Source organism: Sylvia atricapilla, chromosome 5, assembly GCF_009819655.1.
Source record: "Sylvia atricapilla isolate bSylAtr1 chromosome 5, bSylAtr1.pri, whole genome shotgun sequence".
Taxonomy (NCBI): domain Eukaryota; kingdom Metazoa; phylum Chordata; class Aves; order Passeriformes; family Sylviidae; genus Sylvia; species Sylvia atricapilla.
The window spans coordinates 12060312-12088040 of record NC_089144.1 but is presented as its reverse complement, the minus strand read 5'-3'; the positions used below and the strand labels follow the sequence as shown (position 1 = coordinate 12088040).

Sequence of the window (27729 nt, the reverse complement as noted above, 5' to 3'; positions counted from 1 at the left end):
TTTCCTAAATTTGATACTTATGGAACATTAAAAAAAACCTCCTTGGTGTCTAGCACTGAATGCATTACCACCTGAGGGGTTTTTAGTCTAAGCTAAGAATTTTCCTGCCAGTGCTTGTTGGCTTAAAGAGCTACAGTTAAAAATTAAAGATTGAAAATACTAAAAATTGAAGGAATTTTTTCACGTAATTAGTACTACCACTTTTTTTTTACAGTATTTTCCTGACAAAAAAAAAAAAAAAAGCCTCTAATGTTTTTTCCCATTTTTGCTCATTTTTAGTCTAAAAAGAAATCACATTTTGATTGTGCTTTAAAATAGATGTATACACATCTGTGTACAGATGCATATATATGCTGAACTAGGATAACATTAAATACATATTATTCTGAAGTATTGTATAAAGGGGGTTTTGTATGAGTAAAGGGTTTGGGACTGCAAACTAGAAAATCAGGTTCTAGTTTCAAACCTTCCTTGCACTCAGTTTATCATATCTTTCAGTATTTCTATTCACCAGTTAGTGCCCATTATGGCAGGAAGTCATGCCTGCCTTCACTTAGTAAATAAAAGTAGTGGGAAATTCCTAATTAAGGTCTATTATCATCAAACTACTCCTTGACCTAGAGAATGAAAAACTGAGGTATAGGAAGGGAATTTCTCAAAGCACTTTCCAAAGAGTCCATGTTGTTTTTTTCCTTCAATCTATTGCTACCCTAAGCAACAGCATGGAGAGGGTCTAAGCACTTATTTTACTAAATGAATATAAGCCTTTCTTTTTAATAAGAGATGATATATAATAAAAGGAGAGGAAATTTAGCAGACTAGTGTCAAATGATTTTGTATTGTTCGTCACTGCAGAAAGAATTACTCACCATGACAAAATGGATTTGTTCCTTATATGAACTGACAGTGAAACCAAAAGCATTTTCAAGTGGAATTATGAGTATATAATCATCACAGTACCATGGATATAAAATGATTTTGATTGTTGGATTGCAAACTAGGTCCCTAATGACCTCTGCTAATATAGTGTGTCAGTTTTACAGCTGATGGCAGTGTTAAAGATGCAGCATTTCTTTCTCTTTAACAATTTACACTTCTACTAAAAGATATACAAATATATTTTGATCTACAGCGTGTTCTTAAGAGTCAAAGTAAAAATTTAGGAGAACTGACTTTTAGGCATAGGGGAGTTGGCCACAGGTGCATGAGACAAGTGGGTGCTGCATTGCCTATGAGCTGTGTCAAACTGCTGCTTGCACAGCTTTGGAAAGGACATTGCAGCATAACCACACTCATTCTTCTCACTTGTGAAGCTCCCATTTACATAAAGCATGGCTAGTACTGAGATGCTGAAATATAGCTTTTTCCTTGTGCTAGTTTTGTTCCATGTATTTAGCATTCAACAAAGACTGATCCAGCAAACAACAGAATATGGAAAACAAATATTATCAAATATTGTCCCTACCTTTCATCAGCATAATTCTTCCTCCAGAGAATACCAGTTGCTCCACTGGTGTAAATAAAAATAACCTTGTGTCACGTTGTGGGTGAATTGTGCTCCTATGGCTGTATCTTGATAGCAAGGAATCCTGCTATTTTCACCATTGATTTCTTATAAATCAGGATTATGTCCCAGGTCTTGTTTATTGCTTGTCTATTTTCACAAATACTTTACAGTTTTCAGTTTAAAGTGAATGAGTGAAAATGAAATAAATCTATGAGTGTAATTGATTTTAGACTAAACAAGCAGGCAGGTATGCAAGATTTTCACTGCTCTATCTTCGAAAAGCAAAATTAATCTTGGCTTTGCATTCATCTGACATGCAAAGAATCATACAATGATTGCCATGGAATGGTTTGGATTGGATACAAATCTTGACGTACGGGAAGACTTCTTGAGATGTGCAGCTGCATCCTTGTTCTCCAGAGCACAGGGAGTCATCACCATGGTGGAGATAATTTATAGTTATATACAAAGAAGATTTCTTAGTTTTACTTTCTTGATTCTTGTTTCTAGGACAGGTTAGCTGAACTAAAAAAAAAAAAAAAAAAAAATTAAATCAGTGAATTCAACAAGTATTTTATTGTACTTTCAAGCTCTACTTTGTAAGTACTTCATTCCTATTTCACATGAAAGACCACAACTACTCATGGCAATGCAGCTGCAGACATTCAACCGAAAAGGAATCATAGGGAAAATACAGAAATCTTATGTCATCATTTTAAAACTTTCAGCACTTTGAATGCCTCTTTATGGTGGCAGTGTTCGATAGACTTATCTCTTCGTCCTGACCTCTCCAAAATTTCATTCTTCTACCTCATTTTCCGTGAGGTGGAGGCAGGATATCTAACATATAAAAAAGAAAAATGCATTAAAAGTTTAGAAAATGTCAATATTAATTCAATAATAAATAAATGGAAAGTTTCAAATTGCCTTGTGTAAGTTAGTTTCCTATAAACCTAATTGACATATTTCTGTAGAACAAAGCTGACTAGAATCTCTCAGTATTCTGGTAAAATTACCAGCTCAATTTATGCTTAGCAGATAGAAGGCACCAAGATGTGCACAAATGAGGTGCATTCTGCTCAGCTGAGGACCAGCCTAGCAGTCCTTCCTCCTCTGTTGGAACTTGCTTTTCTGTAGGGTCTTTGAGCACAGAATTAGGCAAGTTTCAAAAAAGCCTACTTATCTCTACAATTTACAGATGGAGACAGTGCTAATTCAGTCCCGTCCTCTATGTTAAAGGTTTTTACAGATCTTTCTTCTTTTGAAGTTTTCTACTATTTGCTAACAGTTTGCTTGTTTCATGAGCACAGCTATTTAGAGGATATATTTTGTTCTCCAAAGTGTCAGTGACATTATCACAATTATGTGTACTGCAGAGAGACCCGTACTGCTGGCAACAGATTCTTCCTAATGTGAACATTGCTTTGCCAAAGACACAAATCCACACCTAGGTTTATCTTTCTGATGGTCAGAACATTTAAAAACTTTAGGCTTTGATTCAACATGTTTGGCATAGCACAGTTCCAATTTCCATGTGTGTGAATTCCTTAACTACAGTGAAAACACATGCTAGGTGCTGAATGCTTGATTACAAGATGATAATTAACACAGTGACAACCTACATGAAGGTCTGCAAGGCAAAGGAGCAAAAGCCATATCAGACTTCATGACACTACCTTTGAAGGAAACCTCCTCATTGACAGGCATTTTGTTTGACCACAAATAACAGTTCCCAAAAAACGACACTGCTAACTTATTAAAATATATGGCTGTCTGTCTTAACAGAGCAAGTTGTTCCCTAATTGGTCACAGTTTGAATGGTGGTGATTCTTTCACTTTGCTGCTTGAGACCAGTTCTGGGAGATATTAGAGTGGCTGCAAGCAGAAATGGGAACAGAATGAACCAATCTTACAGCAGCTCCAAAGGGCAATTCTAGCTGAGTGACCGAGAGAAAAGGCTTGTGTACCTTCAAAAAAAAGTTTATTGAGACTATCAAGATGAAATTGCTTTCTCTACATTAAAATAATTTTGTCTCTTTTAAGAGTTCCATTGAAATCTTGAAAGACTGTGAGTAAAAAAATCATTTCTCCAAGTTTGTAGCGGAGCAGCATCAGTTTCAAAGGTTTTGGTTTTCAGGAGCTGTGCTGGTGGAAAATTTTACATTTAGACAGCACGTCACACCTGAAGGATCCCAAATCACTGTACAAAATCAGAAGTGTGTGAAGGAATTGTCTCCTTTAACCATTAAAGTAAAGACATGCAGCCCCCTATAAAGTCAAACAGCATAGCCCATGTAACACAACTCAACACAGACAATTAAATATAAATGCAACAGGAACACCAAACCCAAATGGATGTCCTCATTCAGTGGACCTGGATTTGGACAGGACACAGCTGTTAACTAAATAGCCTTACCACAAAAGTTTTAAGACATCTCCATTCTTGGGAAACATCTTTTGGAAAATGTCTTTACCCTGCACCAACCAATTCAGTATTATCTCAAGTGGACTCTGAATCACGCAGCTGCTGCCCTTGCAGCCCATGCTGCCTTTGGGAAGCAGTCCACCAGAAGGCAGGTGGCTTTAGTCTAAAGTCTTTCAAAGTGGTACACAACTCCCCACAGTGGAAATGCTGTATTATGTCTCTCACCACACCCTTCTTTCTTAGGAATATAGTATGTATTCATGGGTTGCATCACTGTCCTACAAATGTTGTTGTGAAAGACCTTACTTCCTTTATAGGATGAAATATGCACAGTGTGATATTGCGGCTTAGAGTCACATAAATGGGGTACCTTACTTGCCCTCTTGTTGTGTGTAGGCCAACAGAAATCACCTCTGGTTTGGAATGTTTTGCAATTCACTCTGGGTGCTGCCAAAATAATAAACCAGAAATTCTTGTTGAGAACATTTCAAAATTAGCAAAGGAAGCATGACCGAATTCAGCTACAGACTCAGCCAAATTCCTCAAATGCAAGCAAAGTAGTTTTATATGAAAACAACACAGTTGTTTGCTGCACTTCATATAGTGAAATGCAAATACTTTGAAACTACCTGCATAAAAAGTATGTTAAAGGAATTTACATGCATTTACCTTCATGTGCAATCAGTTGTTCTTATTGGCAACATATATCCCTCTAGAGAAATCTTCCTCTTGATGATAAAAAGACATTTTGTAACTGAGTTGTATAAAAGCAGGGATCAAGTCATCTGAGGTCAAGTCATCCAAACATACCCATTACACTTCCCCTTTTATTGCTGTACTTGAATAAGCACAAATATTGTCACTAGTTTTCACAGTTTTAACCAAACTAAAAATGTTTTCTTCATCAGAACCTACATTGTGTTTAAGAAACATTACCACCTCACCATCTTTTTCACTTTGCACAGAAATGGGCAGGGAGGTCTTAATCTTAAAGCAGGTATATGTACATGTACCACATGGAAAGTAAAGAAGGAGGGGAGGAGAAAACAAAATTTCAAGAAAAAACTAGAAAATGCATTTTAGTAATTCAAAACACAGCAGAGAAATTGATGCTGCATCTTGAAATAACTTGAGAAATGTATTTCACCTTTAATTCCCCGTTTTCCTATTCAGAACAAGTGCTGCCCAGGACTGGTTTTCGAGCGGATTCCTCTGGCAAGTATTCTTCAGCCTTTGTTTTCTGTAAACTAGTTGTCCTCCATTTTATGTTTTAGCTATTCTTCTTTTTTTAATCATTTCTCAAGATGATGGACAGTCATGACTGTCCAGTCACCATTTTATTGTGTATGATCTTTGTGGGGTTGTAGAATGCTTATGCCAAATCTTTTTATAATAGATTTGCATTTTGAGCAAGGAAAGGTATTTCTTTTTTCTCAGCCAGTTTTCGTTTATGTTTTACTGTGTTTTATGTGTACTTTCATATTAGTGTTCACTCTGTAGCATACAAGTGTATCTCTAAAGCTCATGCCCAAATCCAAGCTTAAGCAACCATTTTTTAAAATCTGAATTTAATTCTATCTTAATTCTATCACTGATTCCTTGCTCTCATACTTTTATCTTGTGCTGTAAAAATGTAAAAGCAAAAACCTTCAAAATCAAGAGATTTCTGGGGTATTTGAGTCAACATTGATGGACATTTTTTAAAAACAGTAATATTTGATTTTCCAGTGTTACCATGCTAAGTGAACAGCTAAAAGAGGCATCCCAGACAAAAAAAAAAAAAAAAAAAAAAAAAAAAGGCTGTTTTGACAATCCTATCAAAGTTTTTCTAGTCCTACACAAGTTGGACAGAGATCTTAAATTAAATATAACATCAGACTGGTTTTGCATAACCTAGTAGGGTTTATACATTGAATAACTCTGTTAGCACACCAGTTCTTTTTTCTTTGCTTTGATGATTTCCATACTGAAGTTTTTATTTGCCAGCTTTCCTCTCTATGTATATCAAGAGGGAATATGTAGGCTTTTTTTAAAAAGCTCACATTGCAAAGCAGATCCATGACTGTTTTTAAGCTTTCCACATCTTTCAAGAGCATCTGAAACTCAGATGAAGTTATTGTAGTTTTGTGCCAATTACAATTCACAATTTATAATTATCTATATGTAACAAAAATCTTCACCATCTTCAGCAAAGGAGGCCAAGCTATTTTTTCTTTTCAGTAGGTAGCTGAATATACCCAGAAAGGTTGTAACAGTATTACAGCAAAGCACTTCATCTTTCCCTTAATTGCAATATAGAAGAGATTTAATAAAAAAACTTATATCAGCATTTACAGGATCATCCCGAATACCAGATTTATCACTATAAAATCACTTGTTCGACTTGTCTCACACAGAAAATTAATTTAAGCATTTTCAGGTATTTATTTTTCTCAACGTTTAAGAAACAACTTAAGCATTTCCTTGCTTATCAGTGTGTTGTTCACCCAGTGATTCAGATAAATACAATACAGAAACGTAGCTGGAAGTTGATAATCACATCTTCACCTGTGAGATCTCACTATTGTTCAGTAACAATCTATTCTGATACCATTACATTTAAAGCAAATCCCCCATTCATTCAGGAACAAGAAAGAATTTCCCAATGCTCTTTACTGTCCTCACTGTGCAGCAATGATCAGATCACAGCTTGTCCAATACCATTCTCAAATTCATGGGAGAGCCAGCTGGTTTTATAGCCTAGCAAAGTGAATTGGTGTGAGGCTTTTTTTCCCAGGCCAAGTGAACTGTTAAGAAAGTTTTCCTTCACACAAAAAGAAGAAATACGGTGGTATAACTATATAAAAAAAGAGGGAATGAAGTCACTAGCTGGCAAAGTTAAAGTTCTTTTTCTAATAAAAATGTGTAGAGAGGCAAGGAAGGACAGGGAGCACTGTCACTCTGGCAGAGGATGCCCATATTACATGAGAAAAAATACTGACTTTAAGGTGAAACTCTCCTTTCAGTAAAACTGGTAGGAGACAGGTCATTAAGGTACATTAAGCTGACTGGAAAGATAAGCAAACTGGAAAGGACAGTATTAAATCAGTATTGGCTTTCCTGCAAGACTGTTCATTACTTCTTACTTGGCATGAACCACAAGATGCTAGTCTAGGTTAGCAAGAGAAAACAAAAAGACACATTTTCCATAATGAAGTTGTATTAACCAACAGTTTGTAGTATATTACAAGGCACAGGAGTGTCATTTTCTGTAAGTACAGGTAATTTTCTCTGTATGATCAACTGAAAATCTGCTCCAGCAAGAAAACACAAAATTTAGTCTATCTAACAGTCCTTTGTGAGGAACAAAACAGTACCAGAATCCTGGAGAAGCAAGGACTAGAGGAATATCACATGAAATGTAGTAATTTACATGGGTAAGAATACTTAATCAATGTACATTCAGGAATATTGAAACTGTTGCCACATAATCATGGGGGCTTTTAGTAAACCTACCAAACATGAGCTCTTGTGGAAAAGCACAGAGTAGTGAACAGCTTACCTGTCTTTCAGAAAGAAAAATGGATCTCCGCAGCAGTAAGGATTTAGAACATGTTTTTGCTCAAAAACTAACTGCCAATATGGAGATTAACTAAGAACTGTGCAAAAGGAGTTTAGCAAAAGTTGCTGGTTGGACTAACCTGGTAACTGATTTTTTTACACCAAGCAAGTGATGTGTGCTTAATGAATCTATACTTTACATTTTACAAAATGCCAGTTATAACAGTAACATTTCCATGTTAGCCTGGAAAAGACAGTGCTTAGCATAAAATGTAGAGATAAATGACTAGAAAGTAGCTAAGCAATTCGTCTAGAAGGATCTGGAATGAAAGATTAATATTATTGGAGAGCTTTGCAATGAGTCTTCTGTCTTATTTCATGAATCACTTAAGCACAAAAACCAAGGGTAGAAGTCAGGTCCAGTTTCAGTGATGTAAATTCAGGAATCTATGGTGCATCTGTCTCCAGAGCAATGGGAAGGTGATCAGTGCAGCCCAGTGGAGTCATACCATGCCCAACAGGAAAGCTGAAACAGCTCTCAGGTTTGTGGACCAGTCAGGCATTGGAGGTCCTGTGATATTATGACACTACTGCAAGGTGGGTGACCTAGTGACAAAGGCCACAAACAAGCTCAGTTTCCACTGTCTTCTTTGCCTATGTCTTTAGTGGTAAGGTCTGTGTGCTGCTTGCTTGCAGAAGTTTGCAGTAACAGGAAGCTAGACTTGATGACCCAGGGATCCTTTCCAGTGTTTTACTTCCTTAATAGGACAGAAAAAACCATTATTTTTTTAAAAGTAGTTTTCAGTGACTTGTTGGCAAACGATGAGCTCCACAGAATTCCAAGTCTTTGGGGAGGAAGGTTCTTCTGAAACGAGCATTGTAGCCCAGTCAGTTAATCTAAAGGCTTCCAAACTGTGTTAGGGGTCATGGAAAAGTATGTCCCTATACAGTATATTTTAGCCTAAACTTTTTCATGGTCAACCTGGCTTATCTATTCCATTCTAAATGGGATAGGAAAACAGCATCCTTTCAAAAATAAGTAATGCCCCTTATTTTAGAGTCTGGTGCCAGCACTGGTTTGGCTCAGCTTTGTCAATGTTATCTGAGGGAAATTTTCATCTCAGTTTGCCAGGGCAAGTATTCTTCACAACATGACATTCTTATATCTTCTTACTGTATTCCCAACTGTGCATTTTCATTCACTTGTGTACAATAAAGACAGTGCTCAGTTTGACAGACTGCTGGGGACAGTGCCTTTGAGTGTTAAACCTGGGCTACAAAGGGTGATCACACTGTGTCTATCTACAAAACTGTCTCCCTAGTGCTAAACCCCATCCTTGTAGGCGCAGCAAACCAGGTAAAGTATTGCTTTCATCTGAAATTCCTTTGCCTCTCACAACTTCTAAATGATCTGCATTAAGCTAACTTACTGTACACACCCAGAATTTGTTTGCTTCTTAGCATTGAGACACACTAAATAAATGGAAAATGTCAGTAATATTAAGCCATTTGGTTCTGTTTGGGTTTGTCTTCTCAATATATGAGAAGCAAGTTGGTAGGGTAAGCTAATGCTTTTATATGCTGCTGTTTACAGAGGTTTTTTACTGCAGTAGAGCCAGTGCATGTCATTCTGTATCTGTCTTTGCAATATACCCGACTGAAACAAATCCAGCTTTAATCCCACACTAAACCATTTGGAATGTACCAAATTCCACAGTTTATGTGGTGTCCACTGATGGCCTTGAAGGGAGATCTATAGGTGAGAGCTGCTGAAATACCATATTTCAGCCATCTGTAATCCCTGCCACCCTGAGGGAACAAGGCACAACTGAAGATACTTATGAGCAGTTTGCTGAAATAAACCTTATCATCCCTTTTTTCTGTTAGGGTCAGCAACAAGCTGACACTGACCAGAAGTTTTTGTGTCACAATGTATAGACAAGAGTACAATCCATAGGAAAGACCATTCCTGTCAGTCGCTGCTTTGGGTGATGAGTCTAAAGCATTTCTGATGAGCATGTCAACAAAGCGATAGTCACAATAGACAACAGACAACTTCTTAGTCCTCCAAATGCTTACAGTTCCACTTTATAATATTTGAAATAATAATAATAATAATAATAATAATTGTTGTTATTATTATTATTACCGCAGAACATTGTGTTCTTTCAAATGAAGCTAAAGACACTTTTATAAGAAATCGACTTTTAAAAGACTCTGTTTCTCAACTGATATATTACAGGACATAATATATGCTTAAAGACAGGTCAGGTAGGCATATGGAAACACAACCTTATTGATTCATAAAGCTGTTGAGACTTTAATTGAGTAGCTTAAGGAGTTCAAGTTAGTGATGTTAGTTTTCAGTTTAAACTCTGAGGCTGTGAGGTTTATAGTGATTATTTTAATCAAAACTCCTTATTGAGGGTATTACCTGGAAGTGGAATACTTAAAAGCTGCATTACATAAAAAGACATATATGTATATCTGTGTTTGGAACTTAAATGACCTGTAATGATTTTCATATTTTATGAGTTGGATGGATGCATCTCTGTCTCCCATTTCAGTTTATTCTTTGTAGGAGTTAATGAATTACAAGGAAAGACAAATTAAAGACCAGAGGTGGATGAACAAGCAGTCCATTATTCAGTCAGTTTTAGGAAGAAGACACATTTTAACCTCTATTTTGGACAGACTTTTACATACTGGCCTTCTGTGAATGTATTCTAGTTTGGTTTAGTGTATTCTACTGAACATAACCATCCTCCAAGAGACACCTACATTTTCACTTCTGCTCCTTGTCTGTGGCCCATTTGTTTCCACCAGCTCCAGCCAGGATGCCATTAGTCACGTGCAATAAACACAAGGTGGGAGGGAAGTTGGTGCAAATTCTTGAGTTAAGACCAAAATGCTTGGCTCAATGGGATTTCTCTTTAAACCAGGTCCCGATTACAAGGAGCTGGATGTTCACCTTCGGAGAATGGAGTCTGGGTTTGGCTTCAGGATCCTGGGAGGAGATGAGCCTGGGCAGCCTGTGAGTTATTTCTTCTTGATTTTCCTTTTTCTTCCACATTCTGTAATCTGTGTAAAGGTCAGAAAAATGTTACTACATAACTGAACCCGAATGGACACCACGTTAAGGCTACAAGTAAATTGACTTTTATTCATCCATAGAAAAAGCCAGAACTCTCAGGTTGTTCACATCTAAAAGGTGTCACAGAGAATTAAGTTAGAATAAGAAGGCATTAAGGTGAAAACAGGGCACCACTTATCCCATTACTGAGGAGCGTGACCTGGCATCTCTTAATCTGGACTTTCCAAAATCAAGTTTAAGCAGAAGATTCCAAAAATCCAATTATGTATGACAATCCATAGCCATGTTTCAGAGTAGGCAACTTGTGTGGAAAATGTACATGTGTGGTTAAAAGACACGGTCAACAATGCAGTTTATTTTGGGAAACAAAAGATCTCACCAGGGAGTGACAATCAGTGTTCCAGGTTAAATGACAGCATCATGTGTGGCAAACAGGCATAAAAATTATAACTTTATACCATTAGGAGGGAGGCACCCATGTAACCAAATAACCCATAACAAAATTAAAATAGATGGTTTGCTAATAATATATAATATAAAATAAACCATACGCACTATATTTAAAAGAAACTATGCAGAAGCCCAGAAAATAAGGGACAAATGTGCATGGCACACCACAAATGTGTACACATTTTGATAAATTACTGATCTATCTAAATACTATAATTTTGAGAGCAGGCAGAATTAGTGCTCTTTCAGAAAAAAATCTATGATGTAACTATAGCCTGACAGCTAGGACTAATCTGAAGTCAATAATGATAGTGCTTTATCATCACAATTTTAAGCACAGTCTGAGTCCTGTGTTACCACATTTCTGAGCTAATGTGCAATTAATTATTAGATTTGTATATTCCCTAGTCAATAATTCATATATTCCATATTCAAATGAGTATAGAATAGTGTGTTTTTCATTCAAGCCTTAAGGTTAACCAGTACATGGCTTTTGAGAAACAAAGAACCTCTTATATTTTAAAATTGCTAACATCTGTTAAAGTACTGATAAATCTTAACAGTGTGCTGTTGTCTCCCATAAAAGAAAATAATGCAGTCAGTTCTAAAAAAGATGCTTCAAATGCTGTTTGAAATTCAGTCTAGTTTAGAATAAGCCCTTTCAATGGTTTTTCAAATATAAAGTATAGCTGCTCAGAAGGACTCCAAGACAACACTGCTTCATCCTCTACACTTGCAGTGTGCCTGAAAGCCCCTGTGATATGTAACTTCCTTCTGTGGAGCATGTCCCAGTGCACATAAAATGAGGCCACTCAGCCATCATTTGGCACATTTCCCAACTAAGCATTTTCCCTGTCCCTTCTTACTGCCCAGTCAGTATAAGTTCTCAAAGCTCACCTACTGGGTGAAGCCAAAAAGGAAATTTGTGAGGTCTTAGTGGACATTTTATCCATTTTGTCTTTTTAGACTGCTGGAAATAACACTAGAAAAGGCACTACCTTTAAGACCAGGATGGAGCTTTGAGCAACATGGTGTAGTGGAAGCTGTCCCTGCCCATGGCATGGCAGGGAGATTCAAACTAGAGATTTTTAATGTCCTTTCCAACCCAAACCATTTTATGATTCTATGAAGATTTGGAAATCTCCTTCTACCTCCTCTGGACAGTAATGTCCAATGGCATTTCCTATCTCCCAGGAAAGTGTCCCTGGCTACAAGGCTGCTCAATATTTTGTGAGAGGCTCTCTTGATGTCTCCTTTAGTGCTTTTTTCACTACAAATGGATAATTAAGCAGTCATAGACTAAGTGTCTGACTGGCTCTGCTTGTTGGAGGTTTATGACAATCTCATGGGGAAAAGTGCAGCTCAAATGCCTTGTCTAAAAGATGATTATTTATATAAAACTGAATGATTTCAACCTAAAAGACTAAGAGAAAACTCATGTAGAATGTCTGATATTCTGGTAGTTCATATCCATGATACATGCTGGAGTTGTGAGGGACTTGAGTCTCTGCTCAGCAATCCAGTAGAAAAGAAATTTTGAAACGTGCACTTTGCCCTGCAGCTACATGCATTATGCACTGAAGTATTACAGAGGATCAGCTCTTTCTAGTGTCTCTTCAGCAAAGGACTGACCTGACTTTACTGCCTGAAGTCAAAGAGCCACAGCTGGATATCAAGTGCAGAGATAAGCACCTTGCTATTTTCTGGGAGCAGGACCAAAACCGCTGCCCTCTGTGAACCACCCTTTAACACATTTCTCTGTCCTGTTGAACAGGTTCTTATCCTACTCCTAGCCTCAAGGCTGCTATCTCTATTCCATAGTTTGCACGTGCAAAAGCATTTTTTCCCCAAGGCTTATCAATCCAATGTTTCATTGGTTTCATGTGTCTTTGCAAACATTTCTCAAAGTCCTCAGGAGTTAGGAAGAAGCTAACTTGAAGCTGAGGATTGTACAAGGCAAAAGGGCACCTTCTCAGAATTAAGTGTTGCACTGCTGAGGTTTTCAATTCTCACTCCCTCGTTGTTGCCCATCTTGTTTTCACTGCTCAAATTCAACACCAATAAACACAACAGATGTACTCTTTCTAGTGTCCCTCTATTTTGTATTCAAAGTACAAGACTTCTTAACTCTGTTCTCTCTCCTCCACTGCTCCCCCATGGACAGCCTACCCTGCAGCCTCCCATTCCTTTCACCTCCAGAGAAGTAGAAGCAGATTTTGCCTGTTCTCCAAACCCCTGCCTTTTCTATGAAACAAGAACTGAGACGCTTTGAATTTTTTATTTCCGCTCTCCAGCTGTGCAGTCAGGTAACAGAGAAGAAAAGGAAGCTTTTGTCTTTGTGGTTTGATTTCTAAAAAGGAATATGGATTCTTCAGCATAAGGCAATAACTTTTTCAAAGAAGGAGAATCCAAATAAAGTTATTTTAGAAGGATAATACTGACACTATAGAGGGACTGTAGCTTAGTTTCCTTCTAGTTGTATCAGCTACCTGGCACCTTAGAAGGAGAAAATGCTGCTGTACTACTCCACTTCCCATATTTGTAAGCATAAAAATGCTTTTGAAAGGAAATGCTGAAATTTATTGAGAACTTTCAAATATCAAGACTGTGAGTTGTGACAGTTCAAGTCACCTCTCGAGTCTTACAATATTGCACTATTACAGCTATTGATCACATCTCCCAGTAACTTGAGGATTTAGAGATAATCTGACTTCTGTTATGGTGAATTATAATATTACTGAAAGGTTGCCAAAACACATGAATTGGGACTTTACTGAGGTTGCAAATTGTTGTTCCAAAGGGGAGATGTATTTTGCATACATTTGTGCAGCTCAAACTCAGAATCACAGGAACAGATACGTAATTTCTCTAAGAGTTTTACCTTTTCAACACAGACAGACTGGGATTTTTCTCAAAAATGTCCTCAAGATATATGTTTATGTTCTTTTTACTATTACTGTGAAGATACATTCTAAGTATTTTTCTACATTTCTGAGACACATATATCCATAGAGCAAAATGTTAGGATAAGGCCATGCCTTTGGAAGTCCTATTTTAGCAGTGATTAGATAGAGTTTAGATTATTAGCTTGGGTTTAGGCATCATTGACACTTAAAATTAGGTGAACAACCCTTTATGTGTATATACTTAAATTTTGCTATGTGCCTGTGAAACTATAGTGTTATATTCAGAGGAACTAAAATACAAATTAAGATAATTACCAAGAATCACAAAGAAATTCAGTATCAAACAGATTAACCTGTATAAATTAATAGACATAGGCTTTAATTTCAGATTAGGCTCTGCCGCAATGATCCTAATCCCAGAATTTGTCCTGTTTAATCTCAAATAATAGGAGAAACTTTTCTCTACAGTGCACTCTTTATTTCTTACATGCCATCATCCTTCTTCTCATTCATTCAAAGCAATCTCATGCCAGTATGAAACCACACTTCAGAGGTAATATAATCCTGATATATATTTTTCCAATTTGTGCTTTACGTGCAGGATTGATAACTATTATGGCAACTTCTCAGCCATGAAATGAGAGCAGATATTGCATAAGAAACAAATTCAGACATAGAAAGTGAAGAAGTAGAAAAATTAAGTTATTCTTGCTATTAAATATACCAAATAACAGATATGGTGGCCATCATCTTGACAAACACACTTGGCTGACGTGTTTGAAGTATGACTCTGTTCTTTATGTCAGGAGTCCAACAGTGAGATGAGTAACACAATTACATTCCATGGTGGAAACGGGAACTATCAGCAATAATTACTTAGTCAGAACAAGAAAGAGTTTTTCCAGTTTGCTCTGTATATTGATGTCTGCCATGCTGTCCATGCTGTGATCTCCATTTTGTTTTTCCAAAGGTTAAAGATGCTCTAATTGTTTAATATTTTGTCATTAAATTATGAAAAAACTGCAAATGCTCAACAAAACACAAACACCTAAGCTGCAGAGGGTTATCACCCATCTCTTGTCAAAATAACTAGGAATAAATTCTTTAAATTCTTACTTATGTGAGATGCCTGATTCTCAAAAGTTTTGAGAATACTTTGTGGATATCTAGCCAAATGTAGCCTTGGAGAGCTTTTCTTCTGTCCAATAAAGGAGCATAATTACATATTTCATAGTTGACTTTTGCACAAAGTCTTTTCCAATGCTTTGAGGTATATTTTTTCACCATTTGAAGAAAAGAATGGAGAACCTGAAACAGCTTCTCTAGCCACTCAGCCTGGCACTGCTTAACAGGATCCCAAGAACCCCAGAAAGCAGGAAAAAAACCACATCATGTTCTCTCTTTGCTAAGTTTTGAAAGCAAAAGTAAGCCAGAGGGAGGCTAAAAAGGGGGGGAAATTCTCCAGGCTCCACAGGGGATTTCGTTTAAACACTATGCTGAGATACTTGCAACTCTGCAGCTAAGACCACAAAAAAACCACAGGCCCATCTGTGTGACTACCACATCTAGCCTTTGCAATTCATCATGAAAAGCAATGCTTCATAGCTGTTATCTTTTATTATTTAAAGCAGATTGTCACATGGCATGTCATATCTATCATTTTGTGCAGACTCTCACACTGAAAAAGAGAGCAGAAAATTTGGAACACGCTCTGTGAATGCTTTAATATTCTTTCAAAGAAAGCAGGTTTTGTTTGAATCAATCTCAACTGTTCTACCAGTTAGTCCACGGGGAAAATATATGCCTCTTCTTCTAATAAAGTATGTGAAATTATCTGCAGTGGAGAAAGTGCAGAAAGTGGAGAAAGTCATTAAAAGGTTTTGGACAGATTTTTTACTAGTTTATATGTCCCATACAAACTACATTTAAATGTCGATTTGGGAAAAAAACACAAGCTGACATCTTTCCCCTCTTTTTTCCATTTTAATCGAGCACTTCCTGAGCAGTCATTCATTATGAGTAATAGCATTCAATGCAGTACTTCTTTTCCCCTAAAAAGTCCCGAAGTGAGCTCTGTGTAGTGGGGTCACTTCCACTGCTGACCTCAGGTGTATGACTCCAGGTACTTAAATCACACAGCAGTGAAGAACCTTCAACAAGAAATACACAGACTTGCTAATTTTAAATGAAAAAGGTCCTTACATGGAATTAATCTTTCTAGGTCTTCTGTATAACATAGTCTATAGAAGCTCAGTGCTCCTTGGAGACAGATTATCTTGATTTGAACATATCAAGCAGAACTCAGATTATGATTCTCTGGTGTATCTCTCCTATGCAGGTAGGAAACTCCTTCTTACCAAAGGCAAGGAAGCATCTTCAATCATACCCACAAGAGGACAAGCTTTCAGAGACACACAGATCTCTTCACCTGTGCTAAATCACTAGCTTAATTTCAGAAGAAAGAGACAATCACTGCGATATTCACGTCACTAAATTGGAGGCTCAGTGTAATGTGTGACAGGATTTTGTTTCTCTGCTGCCTAGATTCTCATTGGAGCAGTCATTGCCATGGGCTCAGCGGACCGAGATGGGCGTCTCCACCCTGGTGATGAGCTGGTGTACGTGGATGGGATCCCAGTGGCCGGCAAAACCCACCGATACGTGATTGATCTTATGCACAACGCTGCCCGAAACGGGCAGGTGAACCTTACTGTGAGGAGAAAGGTGCTACCCACGGGTGAGTGAACGCTGGCAAAGGTGAAAGGGAAAACAGATGCCCAGTGCTGGCAGCAGAAACCAGCGCTGTTTTTAAAAAAGTAGAGGAAATCAAAGTGAATGTTTGTGTCATTTTGAGGAAAGAATAATTGTAAATATGTGTCCCTTGTTACTCTGATAAAAATACTCCAACTGAGTGTTGTTTCCTTCAGAAATAGAAACATACTGGCAACCCTGGTGTGGTGATCATAAGTGCTCTGGGTTTGTTCCATACTGTCTTGGTCTGTGCTGTCTCCTTTTGTCCACTTTTGGGACTAAACATTCACCTAAGTTAAAGCCATTTGAGCTGATTATGTCAATAAGAGAAAGGCTCAAAGACTGTTAACTGTTCAGGGCAGGAACTCATTTCACTCTTGTATGTGTTAAAAGCCCATTTCTGGTCTCACTGATGTCATCTGGAATTTCCCACTGAACTGCAAAGGAAACTGGCTGAAAATCTTCCATAGGGCACAAGTGGCTCATAGGAACAGGGTCAGATTCTTCTGTCAAGCAGACACATTCAGAAAATGAACCTAAACCAACATGAAGTATTGTAGTAAATTAGACGTTTAGCTCAGCCTCAATTGCTGAAAAACATCGGAACCTTGAAAAATGTCTGTGGCAGCATCTATTAAAGTTTTAATGGGAGAGTTTGATGACCTTCCATTACAATCTTTGCCTTCTGGAGGAAAGACGTTTACTTAAGAACTTTTAAAACATTTTTGGTGAGTACACTTCACTGAGGTACCAGAAATGAGCAAAAAAACCCACATTCCCAGCCTGTCCTGTCTTCTGCCTGCCCGTGCCCTGGATCCACTGTCACTGCCTGCGCTGCTCTTCCCTTCGCTCCATGCCAAAAAAAGCCACTCCCTCCTACCCACCATGGTCTTGGCAGTCCCCTTCCCATTGGGGCCCCCCAGCTCCTGCAGGACTGACTTTCTTCTGTTGCTGACTCCAGAGTCCTCCGGCCAGAAAGGTGCCCCCGCGCCTGGTGCGACGCCCCCTCGCAGCTCCCCCAGCGCGAGGAAAATGGCCAATAACCAAGGTAATAATGCCCAGCCCTCACCTCCAGCACCGCTCCCGGGTCAGCTGAACATGCTGCAGGCAAAGCACGGAGCCATGCCAGCCTTCGCTGCTGCTGGGGAAACATTAAAGGGTCTGCCAGCCAGCCTGGGCTCCTGGTGCAGACAGCAAGCTGGTAAAACACCTGCAGTTATCGTTGGGCCTTTGGAGTGGCGCACTGGGGAGTGTAGCATGTAGCTCTTCAATGTTTAAGCATTTCAGGAGCTGAACAGGATTTTAATGTGGTGTGTTACAACATAAGCTTTGTGGGAAAATTTAAAACAACTGCTGTTGGGCGTGACTGAAAAACGCTGTACTAATACATCAGGCCAATTGATTTCATGGGAATTTCTCACTAACATGAATGTATACAACAGAGGGATCTGGTGTTTTCCTTACCTGTCGGTAGCTGATACACATATCTTAGCCCTCGCCTGGAATTACTGTTTTGTACCTATACTTACCCAGATCTGGAACAGAAAATCACAATTCACAAGATCTGGAAAACAATTTGATTAGGAAAATGTGATTTTTGGAACAGCATGGATTAAAACGTCATTTTTCACAGTCAGGAGCAACATGTAATTTTTCTGATTAATAACTACTGCACAGTTGACAGTTGAATAGCCATTTAAGCTTTTCCTCCTTTATCATTCTTTTATATTTAATGGCATTCAATTGCATTCTTTTATGGCCAAGCCAGCTCTTGGTCACTCCACAGGGTAAGAGAATTTCCTTTCTGTTGCAGCCATACTGACATAAACAGCATTCAGCTTTCTGAAACACGACAGCCAGAAAATGAGAATTCTCTTGTCACTGACTATGGCATTTAGCTGCAGATTTGGTTCAATAACTCTTAGAGATTTTCAGGAGTATAATAATTGTTTGTTTTTCTTCCTCTTTATACTCTCTAATTACTTTATTTCATAGTTGCAGAAGGACTGCTAAAGGACACACCTGACTGAGAAAACAACAGCTTGTCCTTGGATGCTATTTATTTTATTAATATATACACACACTGAAGGTCTAATTTGCAAACTCTCTGCCTAGGATGTATGTGTATATGTGGGAGCTCCTCACATGTTCAGTAAAATTACTCTGCCACTTTTGTTTTTCCAAGCAGAAAACATAATACTTACATTTATCTGAAAGTTCTATATATAAACTGTCAATAAATGCTGATTTGTGTAAATAACTTAGATCTGCAAAGAATATAAATCCTTTTTTTCCCATCTGGAAGTGTAAATTTACTGTTTTCCATTGTGAAAAAGCTGACACTAAAAAATATATAATCCTACAAGTTTTAACTTGTTTCCTGTTCTTTTTTCTGTAAAGCAATATTTAAGTGTGCCTGGACTCCATTTTCACTTCTGCCCTTTTAAACTTGCCAAACAAGAGCATCTCCAAACCTTTAAATGACTGCTGTTTCTGCCATGACACCCACAGAAACACTCCTTGTGATCGTTTTTCATTGTATAAAAACTCTGCTCTTTGAACATTTTTTGAACATGCTAATCAACTTGTAAGAAGAACATTATGCAGCTAATCCTAATTACTCTGTTAGCTCCCTGCTTAAATTCTTGTAATCCAAACACAAATAATTTTTTATTGGATTAGATGGTCACATTTTCCTCTTGATGACAGATCCACCAGCAGACAAGGGAATAGCACTTGGTAATGATTTTGCAATCCAGATAGACACTGTTCTTACTTTCCTTTCCTCTCTTGTAGCTAGCGTAGCAGTCAGTGTTCATGCTTGCTTTATCTGATTGCCCTTGAATGTTCTGCATAATTGTGTAGATTCCTGTCTCTCTGCATCTATTACAGCTCCTAGTTTAACACTTGGGGTAGTCTGGTCTGTAGACAGTCAGCTGTATTCGTGTTGCCTTAGCACACGCACTGTAACTCACGGAGCCGCTGAGCCAGTCAGGCTGTGACACTGGTGTGATTTGTGTTGTAGGAGAGCCCTGCCCAGAGAATGGCAGAAGCCCAGGCTCGGTGTCTACGCACCACAGTTCTCCAAGAAGTGACTACACGACTTATGCCAACAGCAATCACGCTGTCTCCAGCAGCAATGCCACTCCCCCCGAGGGCTTTGCCTCCCACAGCCTGCAAACCAGTGACGTGGTGATCCACCGCAAGGAGAACGAAGGCTTTGGCTTTGTGATCATCAGCTCCCTCAACAGGCCCGAGTCCGGGTCCACAATCAGTGAGTAAATCACATTCTTCAGTTCATAGTTCTCTAAGTTTGCCCCAAATAAAAAAAAAAAAAAAGAAAAATCATTTAAACCTATCTGCTAACAATTTATCACTGAAGATACTCTCAATGGTTATTCAGGGGCACTGTTTGTCTGTTTTGTCTTGGACAAAACCAAAGGTTATTCTGGCCTCTTGAGCTCTGTGTTTCCACATTTCTTTGACTATCAGAGTAATAGAGAATTCACCCATGAAGTGTATTTTCTCTGTTACTGTGTCCCAAAGAGACACTGTAAGTAACAAGTAGAGTTATGTGAATAAATAATTCTCCTCCATGCAACTGAATTAGACATTTCTTCAATAGATCAAGATGAAGTTCAGCAAGTTGGAAAAAAGCTTAGATCACAGCAAACCCTATGACAACAGCTGTCCAATTATGGGACTGCAGAAGCAACTGGAAATGGGGAGAACTTGTTAGATGCAGGTGCAGAGGCTGATTTAACTGGAGGGAGTATAGACAGCATAAAAACTGTGGCTGAGTACAGGGGGATAGGTGTATCCCTCTGTACTCAGTAGTACCCAGGTGGCAAAATCTGCACTTAATAGTTACAGCTCACTTTCTGTTCAGAAAATTAGTTTTTTTCTGTGGGTCAATTTTATTGCTTTAATATAGACATCTGGTGCCCCTTGAGCTCTCCTAGGAGCACATCTAGGGAGAGGTCAGACAGATGTGATGTAGGACCTACAGAAGAGTCAAACCCAGGTAGTGGCTGCTGGAGGCACAGGGGCAGCTTTGGGTCTTTCCAATGACATTTAACCCAATGAGAGCTGAACTCTCTGGCAGAAGGAAGCAAAAAAGGCTTTATATTGAGAGACATCCATATGCCCCACCAAATAATGCTAAACACGGCTAAAACACCAAGAGAAGTGAGAACATTTATAGTTTTGCAAGCCTAATATTATGCTTTCCCTACACTAAAATATGTTTTGAAGGAACTGTTCTCTTGCCTGAAACTGGTTCCTGACAAAATAAAATCACAGTTTCAACTTCAGGGCCAAACATCACACTTCTAAATTCATACCTGAAAAGCAGCTAAGAGAATACTGGGAAAACCTTATCTCACGATAGCAAGTTATCTCAGAAAACTTTTTTTGCAGTATTTCACGATCGTGCAGTTATTAAAAGAGTTGCTTTTCATGCTACCTCAGCTGAATTTTAAAACTCCATGATTGCTGGAATTAATATTGTAACAAACCCATGGCTAATTAGCCTCTTGGGACTCTGAGGTTTCACATTACTGAATATAATAGCCAAAGGACTGGAAGTTCTTTGCAGAAGATAAGAAAAGAAAAAAAATAATAATCCATTGAGGTACATACATGTTAATCAGTTAAGTCAGCCATGATTTTTTCAAGAGAATTACTTTGTAGACAGTTTGTGGTTGGGGCAGATGGAGAAGGAAATGGGAGAGAGAAAGGAAGAAAAAGAGAAAATGCTTAAGCAACCAGAATTTCTGTGACTGGAATAGTCTCTTAAAGACTCAGGTTCAAGATCCTGTTTTTCCTCCTACCCTCCAACATGTTCTTTCAGTACTTTTCTTTCTCCACAAGCAACTATGTAAGTAGTCATTTTTGATGCTCAGTTGAACATCTCCAACAGTAAAGAGAAATGACAGCCTGCTGTGGAAGTGACAAGAGAATTTATTCAAATAATAACTGCATTGAGTTTCAGTGATCCCAAGAAGTACCAAATCCTAAGTTTACGAGAACAGCGGTGAACAAAAAATTACATTTGCTGTAGACAGTGACAGAAAGGAGAAGAAAATACCCTTTCTATATGAATTCTGCTACAAAACTGTAGTAGAAAAAAACTCTGAATATTACATCATCTGTCATCAGTAATGAAAACAACATAAAAATTATTGACTCTTTCTAAAGTAAGAAAGGTTATTTTCTTTACTTAATATTTATTTGGGTGAAGTAATTTGAGCTTTATTAACAGGAGCAGAGCCAGTAGATTGAGGGAAATTATTATCCCCTTTTACTCAGCACTCCCTTTTTTCTCATCCATTCAGAATACAGCATCTGAGTTTTGAGCCCCTTAGTAGAAAATACAACAGGGAAACTCTCCTGAGGTACCTTCTAGCCTCAAACAACACAATCCTTTTTTTGAAATGCAAGATCAGGGGTAAAAAGCATACCAACAGTAGGAGAATCTGAAATGGATATATGCAGTGCAATGTCCAAAATGGGCATCTGCACAGCACCATGCTAACGCCTTGTAGTTACTCCTCATAGCAGCAACATGTTTACTGGGTGAAGTGTTGTGCTCTGGTTCCAGTGCCCCTTGTTTCAGAGGCAGTGCACTTGTTGCCAGCTCCTGTATCCCCATGTGGAACAGAATGATGTTATGCAGACATGCGTGCACAGTTAAATGTTAATGTTGTAATTGCAAAGCAATTCTGAAAAAAATCAAAATGGGCAAAATAGGTCAAAAAAGGGAGTTTCATGTAGTGCCAGACACTGTGAGGAAGAGCAGCGCCCAGGAAGTTGTCTCACTGGGAGCATCCTCAAGGCAAAGTGAAGAAGGGTTCCTTTGATTTAAGAATGTTTATTTCAATAACTCTATTCCCTCCTCTACTTCCTTGTAAAAGCAAAAGACTTGGGGTCTTGGAAGAATAAGTATCATCACCACTTTTGCTCAGGAAGGCAATTAATTATGCACTGAAACTATTTTCCTTGTTCTTGAAATCACACTTAGGAACTATTTTACAGTCCAACAGATTACAACAGCTCTTGCTGAGTACAGGAGCAAGCACTTTGTGTCACTAGGTGTGTGTGCTTCAAGCACTGCTAAAATTGAAGCAGTCAGTCCAGCAAGGTTGCTACTGGCTACAGAGCTGCAGGTTCATTAGTTTGCTGCTTTGCAGTTGGCCTGAAGCTGAAGGGGCTGCACAAAAGCTGACCTTCTCTTTGCCAGGAGAGTTTGCTCTGTCTCTGAAGCTGTAGGACAATCCCGTGAAGTCACAGTAGCAGTGCTCCAGCTGAGTCTCAAATCCCTTTTCCACTCTCTGTTGGGATGTGGGCTGTGCTGCTCTCACAGAGCCTCTTCCAAGTGCTTCATGCTCCTTCTGACCTGAGAATGAGCCATGAAAGGCTCAGGAGCTCTTAGAACTGGAGATGAAATTCTTTTTCTGGGAGGTTTAGGGTCTTGATCAGCTTTTCTTTCAATATGGTTTGCAAGGGATTTGTTGTTACTGTTGATTTATGGGCGTGCCTTTGCCATGCAGAAATTTTAAAAATACTAAATGCTTTTTTTTTTACTATTGATGTAGACACAGAGTGAGGGCAGACTACAGTCATAATTAGGAAACACAGTATTTTTTCACATTTTGTGATGGGCAGCACTGTAGTAGCTGTCATTTTGATAAATTAGCATTGAGAACTTAGGAGCCAGCCTTTAGATCTGAATGTCATTTTTCCTTGCTGGTACTTGCTTAAACATCCAATTCTTGTGGCACGCTTATTTTCCTGTGTCTATAATAGTAGAAATTTTGTTTTCCCTTTGTCAAAGCATTGCTTGGGATGTTCTCTAATCCAGCACAGGGGATTATCTTGCACTGAACTACAGTTCTGATGTGGGGAGATCAGGAGTGGAAAACGAATGACAAGGATTGAATGAAGAGATTTTACAGGGCAAGGCAGGGGCATAGAAAAGGTCAGCCATGTTTCAAAATTGTATCAGTAAAAGGAGATAAAGTGGATAAATAAAGAGCTGTGCTTGAGTGGTATATCCAGGAGCAAGTCATTTTGCCTAGTGCAGCACACAGAGGATCTTAGAGTGCTGAGAGATTAAGGAAAGAAAATACACCTGTCCAGGCTCCTGACCTATTTCTAACGAAAGGATTAACTTTCTCTGCCTCTGAAATATATTATTGTGCCTTCCCCCAGATCCTGTTCCAACATTAAAGGAGGATGTGGCTCTCATCTCTTCTCCACACATGAGAAATTGCAGCTAAAATACTTTAAATTTTAATCTACACTTTGCATTACATTTAGGGAAATATTTTTTGGGTATCAAGATAACTTCATTATCTGCAGCCTATGGAAAAGCACTTGTGGACTTCTGGAGGTGGCCAGAATGAGATTTCTACATGAATGTATACATGATTTTTGTGGAGTAAACTTCCCTCTGCCTACTTCCATATCTTCCTGGCACCATTACTTCTTGTGTTTGGGATGCAGCTTCATCTGGAATAAGTACTTGTGATCCCCTGTTAATCTCTTTACATCATAATTTTTTTGGAGAGAAACCATGTATTGTAAACAGGCCTTGTTAACTTGCACCTTCCAGTGAAATTGGAAAATTGGCAGTATTTCCAGGAATTTGGCTGTGGCAGGTAATGTCAATTAGCACAGTTATAAAGTGTAAACAAGCTGAAAATACAGGCCTAATCAATAAACAATTTTCAAAAAATAAAGGCTGTGCATACTTGCTATGATCTTCCTCCTGCTTCACAGAAGAGGAGTTGTAGATTTAATTTGCCCCTACACTGCATATGCCAGTGCCTGCTTGATTTTGAAAACATATGATAAAACAGAGTCTAGTGAAAGAAGTGTCTTTCATTTCTCAAAACATACAGTCTTAACTAAAAACCAAAAATCCAAGATAAGCCTCTGCTGACTGCAGAAAACAGCATTCTGAGTAAGTCCCATTCAGCCCAAAGTTTCTTTGAACTCCTTACAGTTTAGAGATAAAAACCAGTTTATTGATCGGTGATAACTGTGTGATCTGAGTTGTTTGTGTAGCAATTTCACCTATGCTTTTCCTGGGTAAGATGCTGCTTAAGGACATAATTTTATGTGCCCAATCTTCAAATTCTAAAGGATACAGAGCTTTGGAAATTAGAATGTCTGTCTACCCCACCTAGGACATTTTTGGAGCATAGCAGTGAAAACCCACCCACAGTGTGCATCCCCCATGGAAGATATTTGCAACTTGTGGGCAAGGGATCTGGAATCTCATTTCTGTGCAGCTTTGATATTCAGGTTTGAGCTGTTCTGCCTCTTCTACAAAAGCACACTTTCTAGGTATGTTTAAGTGATAGTAAAACTTGCAGCTGAAAGAAATTTCTATGGGATTTAGTTTTTCAAAACAACATAAGCAGTCAATCATAATGAAATAGCCTTAAGAGGTCAAAGAGGTTCTTAATATCATCAAATCACATTCTGTAGTTTGCCGGCATGAAATACTCAATTTTCTGTTTGATGTTTTTTGGAGATAAATGATGGAGGATGTTAAATGCATCACTCCCCTCTCTAGATGATTTCTGTCCTTCACTATTTTTCTGAATACATCATTTGGACATACAGGTGCTGCTCATGTGTTTTTAGAGAACAAACACTGAGTTTTCTTAGCACAAACCCGTGAAGGGAACCAAGGTTTTTCTAATAATTCCACAGGGTCCACTTTGCTTTCATTAGAAATGGGAACTGAAGTCTATAAGCAGTTATTTTTTCTTAGATCTTCAGCTTTCTAAGGTATGTGCACTCCTTCCCACCTGGCTCCTTTTGCCTGTGCTATGCAAGCAAATATGCTCCATGTCAGCACAAAACGGGATGTTTCCATATATAGATTCAATAATCTTATAAAGAAAAGGGATTATTTTCACATGCAAGTATGCAGCATGCCACAGATTTCTATTTTCCAAGTGTCACATGAAATATCCTTTCAATATCAGGATAATATTTTTTAGCCTGATGGGAAGTCCACCATGCTCAAGTTTTCCTTAGCAATTAAATTACAGGTGTTTATATTTAATATAGTCTTCCAATTAAAATCTGATATACTGGTGCCTGTTGGTTGAATGAAAACTCTTGCATGTTTAGAGAACTGAGAATATAATAAATATTCAATTGATCACTGTATAACATTGAAAAGGACAGCTGGCTCAGGAAGGCTCATTTGCTTGGCTTACTGTCTGTATCTCTTAACATTAGAAAACACTGGAAGAATTTATCTGCCAGAGGGTTTTAATAGATAAAGCAGAGGTTTTATTTTTCCCCCTTAACTGATACTTTTTGACATTTAGCTACTATATAGAGGGGGAAAACTGGAAAGTTGCTGTCTGAAAAAAACAGTCTCAACAGTTATGCCTAGAAGGACTGAATAGATGTAAAAAAATTACTGATGTAAATCAGAAAATCCTTATATATGGTAATGTTTTCTTAGAATCCACTTTTTCTAGCTTGTGTGTCTTTCAAATGAGCAGAAATGATTTTCACATTCAAAAAGCAAGAGGCTGATAGATATTATCACTCTTGTTTAATTTACTCATCAGTGACCTGGATGAAAGAACAGTGTGTACCCTCAGCAAGGTAGCTGATGTTACCAAACTGGGAGGAGAGGCTGATACACCTGAAAGCTCTGCTGGCCAGACCTGGGCAGTTTGGACAATTGTGAGGAGAGGAACTTAATGAAGTTAGAACTGGAAATGCAAGGTCCTGCATTAAGGGAGGAATTAATAATCCCAGGCACCAGCACAGGCTGGGGCTGACTTGTGGAAAGCAACTCTGTGGAGAAGAATGTGGAGGTCCTGCTGGACAGCAAGCTGTCCATGGGCTGGCACTGCATCCTTGTGGCCAAGGATAGTGGTGTCCTGGGAACATTAGGGAGAGCATTGCCAACAGGTCGAGGGAGGTGATCCTGTCCCTCTCCTCACCCTAGTGAGGCCACTTCTGGGGTGCTGTGTCCAGTTCTGGGCTCCTCAGTTGTGAAAGACATGAAACAACAGGGGAGGGCCCAATGGAGCACTAAGGGGGTGAGTAGGGAGCAGGAACAACTCCCTTAGAGGAGAGGCTGAGAGAGCTGAGCCTGTTCTGCCTTGAGAAGAGGGGCTCTTACCATTGCATACCTTTAAGGGTGGGTGTCAAGAGAGTAGAACCAGACAATGGGCATTTGGAACAAACTGAAACACAGAAAGTTCATTCTGAAAATATCCTTTCCTTTGAGGGTGGCTGCACACTGGACCAGGCCCCCGAAAGGTGGTGACGTCTCCTTCTCTGGAGATGTTCAAACCCATATGGCTCAATCCTGTGCAATTTGCTCCGAGTGAAAGTGCCTTAGCAGGAGGTTGAACTATGTGATCTCCAGAGGTCCCTTCAAACCCCAACCCTTCTGTGCTCCTGTGATACACAGTGTTGGAAGAAGTATCTTTATTCAGCAACTGCTCTGGGTGTGTTTACAGCTGACCCAAGCATATGGACACTCAGTTATAATGACACAAATTTGTTCTCTGTTCTGTGACATGCAGGTGTGATAAGGATATTCATTCGAATCATGGAGAACAAAAGTGGGAGGTTTTTATCAATGAAAAATATTGAGAAAAATGTAAATTTGTAGTTATCGGTAGGTTTCTGAAAGAAGACCTTATCCACTTTCTAAATGCAAAGATTTCTTTGAATCATTTTGTCTTTCAGTTTTTTTAATTTGATTTCTCTTTATTGAGATAAGAGGTGGTCATTGCACAATTAAATACTTTTTGGGAAAGCCTCAGCTGCTACATGCCAACTCTGGGTCAGTTTGTGCTGTAATGCTCTAAATATCTGAGCAAGATTTAGGAGGAGAGATTAATGACTTCAAATATTATAGAAGCTTTGGTGCTCTCAGGATTCAAATCTTCCCCAAGTCATGAAATTTTGAAAAATACTCTGCAGAAAAGTTACATTCCATTGTAAGATCTTTTGTTAGATTAGGTTTCTGCAGTCTTGCTACTCTCTGCTAGATTATTTTGGG

At 38.6% G+C, this 27729-nt stretch overlaps 1 protein-coding gene across 5 annotated transcripts in view; it reads left to right on the top strand.

Annotated features, from left to right (window-relative positions):
* The window catches only part of MAGI2 (membrane associated guanylate kinase, WW and PDZ domain containing 2), a 710849-nt gene that overhangs the window by 629350 nt on the left and 53770 nt on the right, over window positions 1–27729 (top strand). For 3 of the 5 annotated variants that reach the window (XM_066318722.1, XM_066318724.1, XM_066318725.1), the window contains 4 exons: window positions 10415–10506; window positions 16467–16659; window positions 17635–17721; window positions 19699–19947. In XM_066318722.1, coding sequence (XP_066174819.1) covers window positions 10415–10506; window positions 16467–16659; window positions 17635–17721; window positions 19699–19947 — 621 coding nt within the window. The remainder of the gene's footprint in view (window positions 1–10414; window positions 10507–16466; window positions 16660–17634; window positions 17722–19698; window positions 19948–27729) is intronic. The other 2 variants (XM_066318723.1, XM_066318726.1) reach the window with 1 other exon arrangement.